The sequence below is a fragment of the Benincasa hispida genome, chromosome 7 (assembly GCF_009727055.1).
Source record: "Benincasa hispida cultivar B227 chromosome 7, ASM972705v1, whole genome shotgun sequence".
Lineage (NCBI taxonomy): Eukaryota > Viridiplantae > Streptophyta > Magnoliopsida > Cucurbitales > Cucurbitaceae > Benincasa > Benincasa hispida.
Genome location: NC_052355.1, coordinates 21,874,793 through 21,881,781, shown reverse-complemented (window position 1 = coordinate 21,881,781; position 6,989 = coordinate 21,874,793). Strand labels below are relative to the sequence as shown.

The 6,989-nt window shown below is 30.5% G+C and overlaps 1 protein-coding gene across 1 annotated transcript; it reads right to left on the bottom strand.

Annotated features, from left to right (window-relative positions):
* Positions 1 to 1,044: 1,044 nt before the first annotated feature.
* LOC120081432 (probable methyltransferase PMT23) lies at positions 1,045 to 4,829 on the bottom strand. The gene is made up of 8 exons (XM_039036283.1): positions 4,301 to 4,829; positions 3,992 to 4,141; positions 3,520 to 3,790; positions 3,311 to 3,421; positions 3,052 to 3,223; positions 2,669 to 2,923; positions 2,191 to 2,385; positions 1,045 to 1,475 (listed from the first exon to the last, which is right to left on the bottom strand). The coding sequence occupies exons 1-8, from the start codon at positions 4,769 to 4,771 to the stop codon at positions 1,292 to 1,294; spliced, it is 1,809 nt and encodes a 602-aa protein (XP_038892211.1). The 5' UTR covers positions 4,772 to 4,829; the 3' UTR covers positions 1,045 to 1,291.
* Between the last annotated feature and the right edge of the window lie 2,160 nt (positions 4,830 to 6,989).

Here is a 6,989-nt window from a genome sequence, read left to right as displayed (position 1 = left end):
CCATATAGTATTATGTTTTGAAATCTAATTTAGGAGTTATGGGTACCCCAAATAGTAAATTATTTTATTTTACTTTGCTCTAGTTTATTTATTATTATTTAATTATGTTTTTACATCTTTGCTCATTTGAGCATTATTAAATAAAATCTTGGCTCTTTATTTGATGATTTAAAAGAAATTGTACGATTAAGCCCATGCATGCATGAAGTAGAGTCCTAGATTGCAGTAGAAAACTAGGATTGTTACATTATTTCTTATGATTTGATAAAAAAATCATAGTCTCTATGGTTGGATAAAATCCTCATAAATAATCCCGATACTATGAAAATTAAATTCTAACTTTCTCCAAACTATATAGACCAAATTTACAATTTAACCTCAACTTAATAATAATTGAATATATAAATAATAAAAAATAGAAAGTAAAAAAACAAAAAAACAAAGTTAAATATCATTGATATAGAATATTTATTAAACCTAAAAGATAATGAACATAGAAAAAAAAACATCTAATAACAAATTAAGTAAAATAATATGTTATTATCTACCATATTTATATCTATTGATATGGTATACCAACAACAAATGAACATTTAAACAAGTAATGATAAACACCCATTACTTATAAATGTTCATCACTAATAGATCTCAATCAGTGATAGGCCTAACAAATAAGTCCATCGGTAATAGACCTCAATTTGTACTATTTAAAAATTTTCATAGTTAAATTGGACTAGATTTGCCATTATTTTGTGTTCAATTGCCATATATGTACAATTCTCCCCCAAAAAAAAATCATCTGATGGAACATTCAATAACTCAACCAATGATCCTTGAAAGAATAGAGATGCTTCAATCCTTGAGTGGAGTAATATCGGAATAATCATGACATTTCTAAAAATATAACAAAATTCTGGTACCAAAATAAATACAACTCAATTCACATCTATTCAATTCACATATAATATATTATATGGTAAGTTCTAACCCGACTAATGATGAAATGCCCAAATTATTATAATAAATTTTAACCCATTATACATATTCAGGCACAAGAATCACATCAGGAAGAATTTTCTAAAATTATTAAAGCATCTGTTCAAAGAAACTACAAAAATAATATCGAGGCGTCATTACATACACCAAGAAATTGACCTCAAATATAATCACTGCAGGTTGTATAATATCTCTCATGATGTATTTTCTTTCACAATTGAAACGTAGTAAAAAAAAGAACTAAGGAAAGAATTAAAATTTGTCAAACTCTGTTTTTCACTTTGTATGAGGAAGCCTATGGCCGCCAAAATCCCTTTTTTCCAACAAGAAACTGATCTTGATAAACAGAAACTGACCAGTGAAGTGAGTGAAAGATAGGACCAAGCACTTTTATTGCCTCCATGTTGTCCTGAATCACAACATATCCGCCTGGCCGCAATATTCTGTCCATCTCCACAACCGTAGCTATGACATCGCATCTAAAAAGATAATCGAAGTCGCTGAAGCTTAGGAACAAAGAGCTATGATAACTAGATAAAATACAGTGATCATATGTATGTATTAGAGGTTGTCAAGAATATGTATAAAAGGTTGTATGTACCTTAATAGCTTAACCCTATTGATTTAAGCATTTGAATTTGTAGTGTAATTTAACTGGATGCCAAAGCAAGAAATGTTAAAGTAGAAGGCAACACTAACTATTCTAAACTTTTTGAAGTATGAATAATAGACATTTCTAGAATTAGATCTAGAAATATCCTAAGCTTTCTTTAGGTTCCAGGATTTCTAGCGAATTCTCTTTAGATAAGGATAATCCAAGAAATATCTAAAATCTTTGTAGAATCCAAAAACAATGTAGAGAGATCCTTACTTGAGCTCCAAGATCTTATGCCTATAAATAGGAGGTGTGGCCCTATATGTGAGTAAAGAAAAACTAGAGAGTTAGACAACCTTAAAGTGAAGAAAAGCAAGTGTGTATTGAGAGAGTGAAAAAGGCTTCTTTTAAAAGTGTTCATCTTTGTACATACTTAATAAAAGTTTCTTTCCTAAAAGAGATTGTATCTCTTCCTTTTGTACCAATTGCTTCAACAAGAAATTCTAAGTTCAAACCTCTACAACGATGTTTTCCACTTGTTGAGTCCCAATCTAAAATGGATGTTATGATTAGTGTATTGACATTATATGATGTCTTACCTTTTCTTAAGAGATGTGAAGAGAAAGCTAGAATGTAGCAGATCGTAGGTTCGAGGGTAGGTGTTGAAGGACTCGCACCAATCATGGTAGAGACCGATCAATCCTCTATCGTAGATGACGGACAAAGTATCTGGTACGTCTATGGGGACAACATTCATAACCCAAAGTGGTAAATCAATCAATGCAGCTGCAAACCTGAAAATTAAGGAGTTTATAAAAGTTAAGTAATTGAACTTATTAAATAGAATTCAAGAACAAACTGGCAGATTTGGAGTTGAGCAGTCTGGTTTTTCCCAAAGTCGTATAACTAAAAATAAAGACGTTAAATTAGGATCATAGTCATACTACTACTAGATTATCTAAACAAGGGAATTTTCTGTCAGTCATAATATAAAGACTTGAAACAGCAAGTTCACCAAATTACAGATCTAAAAACGGAACTCAGTGCTCATATATTCACTATTTGTATATGTTTTACCCTCCATAGCCAGCATTCATATCCAGCACATTTCGGACGGTCGACCAGTTTACTCCAATGTTATCGCGATATACATCTGACACAACAGTAGACCAACGTTTGGTATCCTCAAAGAATTTCTCCTCGGCACCTGGTTCAACCGACAAGCTAGGAGGTTGGCTAGTTAGTCTCTGCGGCCATGGCGAAGGCCAATTATAATAGTGGCCTTCGCTATCAACTGGAAGCTGGGAAATACATCTAGTCAGGGGAACATACCTATCCAAAGAAAAGGGAAAACAAAATAAACAGATTTCAACAACTTGAGCATGATGATATCGATTATATATCACTATGTTGCTGCCAAAATAAAAGGGTAGACATATTTATGAATTTCCAAAAATTACCAAGAGTTATTTCTCTTGTTCTTTTCATCACATATAGGAGGGTTATTTTCGCTACGTTCCTCATAGCAAGATGTCGAGATGGGCTTTTGATATATTACAAGACCAACCCCAGATGAATCAGAAGTCTTTTTCACAACCTTCCAGCACATTGACTTCGTTAGCAACACCATCGCTGTAAGTTATCAATTAAAACCATCTTAACAATGTTGTCCACGAGTTATATGAAACTAAAATAAGATATTGTAACAAAAACACAAACCATTCCAAACATTCTTGTCTCTTTCATCGTCACGATAAACTGGTGTAGCTGACCATATGAAATATCCACCAGGCCTGAGAATCCTGTTGAGCTCCAATAATGGTTTTCCACCTACAATTTTTGCCACAATTTCCATAAAAAGGTCAAATTATTCACATAAAATCAATCGATTACTATTGAAAAATACAACTCAATTTATCAAATACTACCGTCTGCATCCCAATGGACCCTGCAACGAGCACAATGTATCAAATCATATGCGTTATCCGGAAATGTCAGCCTCTGAGTTCCAATGACCGAGAGAGTAGCGGGAATTCCCCGTTCTAAAGCAAATTGTATCTGTGCTTCATGTTCATCCTTAGGGGCAAATGACATAGCAAGAACATTCTTCTGCAGTAAGTAGCCACCAAAGCTAGCAACACCACAGCCAACATCTAGAATAACTCTGATGTTTTCCCCCCATTTGATATCCGGTAAACTCTGTTCCAAATTCAGTCAAGTGATATAAATTCAAACCGAGATTCATACAAAATTATACTGGCAGCGGAAGATGTACAGACTAGATAGATTACTAAACTGGAATATCCTAAAAGACCATATAAACACCATCTTAATCTCAGCTAGTTAAGCTACACAATACATAAATAGATGAACTCAATGAAGAAATAAGCGAAAAAGCACCTTCTGAATGAAGTAAATGTAATGATCAACTCCATCCTTGAACTGTGTACCACCTCCAGGAAAGTTTAGATACTCTCCCAACTTAACCACCCAATGTTGATCTTTCTTGTATTCAACAAGCTTGGGATGAGGAACATTATCATACCAAATCTACAACAAAAGGGTTTTCAATAAAATCAATAATAATCACAAATTCCCAAGGAGACAAACACAAAACCCAACAAGAAAATCCCAATTTGAACATAACATAAAATCCTCCAAAAAATACAAGATCATCAACAAACCTTGGCAAAGAATGAAGCTGCTCACCATGTCCCTACTCTTGGGCCAGGGAACGGGGACCTTATAACCAATGGGAAGAGGGATCAAACAGCGCGGACTGGGATTAGGGCAATGACGTTCACGATGTTCCATGTGTTTCCTCGATTGCAAAGCCTTGATCGCCTTGAAGTTATCCAAACAGGGAATGAAATCGACGGCTACAGACCCATCACAGAGCTTCCAGGTTAGATTCACCGTTAAAGAAGAAGAGAAATCAAGATCGTGAGGAAGAAGAGAATCTGAAGAAGATGGGTTCAGATCAACCCCAGAAGAAGAAGAAGAAGAAGAAGAAGAGGGGGTTAGAGAAGGGGATCGAAGAAAGGAGTAAGTACGAACAAGAGGGTTGAGGGAAAAGGAATCGGTGAAGAAGAGGATGAGAAAGCAAATGATGAGAACTGAGAGAGTGAAGAGAAAAGGGATTTTTCGTTCTTGGAAGAAGGTTTGGAGTGAAATCGCCATTGATGAAGAATTTTGGAGCAGAGAGAAAGGAAAGTGAGATATAAGAGAGAAGGACGCGGCAATTATTTCACGGATTCGAAATGTCGTTATAAAGTGGAAATTTGGGATCGAGAAATTGATTGTCTACAGTGCTCGTACCCATCTCGTGTGGTGTGAGTGTTTTTTTTGTCTGGACAAATGGAAACACGCCACGTCACTGTGATTGGTGTGGAGCCCGCCACCGTATTACACCACCCACTTAGGCTTACCGACTTATTTATTTATTTATTTATTTATTTATTTATTTATTTATTTATTTTAACTAAATAAATATTAAAGCTACCAGCATAATTTTAATAAAATTTTAAATTTAATAAAGTTAGAATTTAGGTCATGGGTATGAAACGTGTATAGTCATAAATGAAAGGTAATTTAGAAAATTAATCTGAATGAAGAGCATGAAGTGATCAATTGAATTGCGTTCGAAAATTATGACCTATCGTTATCATTATAATTACGATTACTATTATTGTTAATGTTTTAGAGAATCGGTAAATTTTGACACATTTACTGTTATTATTAGGATTTAGCTCTTAGATATAAAGATTAAATTCTTAATTTTAGATAAATGTGATCAAAAGCGATCTAATTATCTTTGCAATTAAGGTCTATGATTGATGTCGATGAAATTCAATTATGATTACACCAATTTACATTCTGATTTATAATAAGGTTTAACTTAATCGGATAACCTCAATAAATAGATTATTTAGGAAGATTTTATTTAATAGACTATTTATGATGTTTTTTCCAACATAAAATTTTAATTCCAATTTTATTTTTTAAATATCTTTTAATTTTGCATTTGATCTTCTGTAATTTTCTATTTTATTTTAATATGTGAGATTGGTGAATTTTGCTGGCAGTAAGTTGGATTATTCTTTCAAATGGTATTTGAGTGGTATGGTCATTTTTACAAATATATTAATAAAATAATGATTTAATGATACATAAAACTTCTGAAACAAAACTATTTTATATCTTTAAATTTTTGGTGTTATATAATTAAAGTAACAAACTAATAAATATATTCATTGAAATTAAGAATTATATTTATGTAAGGTTTCATTTGAGATTGTTGTAAGCCTTTAAAATAATTGTTAGAAAAATAAGTTGTGAAAAGAAGTAAAATAATATTGGATAAATTTAAAAAAAAAAATCAACGGTGAAAAATAAGTAAAATAAATTTCAGTTTAAACTTAAAAAAAATAGATTAGAGTGTTTAGTAAATAAATACAAAAACATCTTATTTCAAATATAATAACTAAAATCTTAAAATCATTTTTAAAATTTTTTTCTATAATTATTATTGTTTAATATGATAGATTTTGTTTGTTGTAAATTAATTTTTAAATATTAGAGAAAATATCTTTATTTTTAAAAAAATGAACATGGTATACTTTTTTTAAATGATGTATTTAACCTATGAAAATTAGAAAATAAATTTGATTAGATGAGAAATAGATAAATATTTTTTAAAGAAAGATTTAAAAGTAAATATTAATTAGATTTGAGGAGAATCTAAAATCGAGAAGGATATGGAGATTTAATTTAAATCTGTTTAAAAAAAAAACGTTAACATTTTTTACAAATCACTTTTGACATAGCTAACGGCCAAAATTTAGCCTAAATCCTAAACTTTCTCAGTTAAATCAATTAGGATTTTGTTTAAAACAGTTGAGATATGTTGTTGTAATTAGGGACTTAACTCCTTTATAACCCTTCAACGTTCAATGGTCTAATTTTAGTATGTGTATAAAAAATTGGTTATCTAATAACAATAATTTTTATATAAAAAAAAATATATATGTGGATGTTTCTAAAAAAAAAAAGTCAAATAATAATAAAAAAGAAAATTGAAAAGTAAAAAATTAACTAATAAGAAAAACTAAAATTAATATTTATTAAAAAAATATAAAAATTAAAATTAAACATTTAAAAACATAATATTAAAATTGAATGAAAAATCTAATTAAATAGCAATCTTTTGAATCTTCTATGGTACAGAATCTAAAATGGTATTTGATTCTCGATATAATAATTATATTTTAAATATTTTTTTTAATAAAAAATATCATTTTATTTTGTGGACATTAAATTTAACTATTAGTCTTAATGTTAGTTATAATAATTTTCATCCACCAAATTCAAGAGGATATTAACCCCAACTAATTTTAAA

Excerpts from the sequence above, each read along its gene's own strand:
- LOC120081432 (XM_039036283.1), bottom strand. The coding sequence starts at position 4,771 with ATGGCGATTTCACTCCAAACCTTCTTCCAAGAACGAAAAATCCCTTTT. Across the intron at positions 4,142-4,300 it reads GGCCCAAGAGTAGGGACATG|ATTTGGTATGATAATGTTCC; the intron begins GTGAGCAGCTTC and ends CTTTTGTTGTAG. Across the intron at positions 3,791-3,991 it reads ACATTTACTTCATTCAGAAG|AGTTTACCGGATATCAAATG; the intron begins GTGCTTTTTCGC and ends AATTTGGAACAG.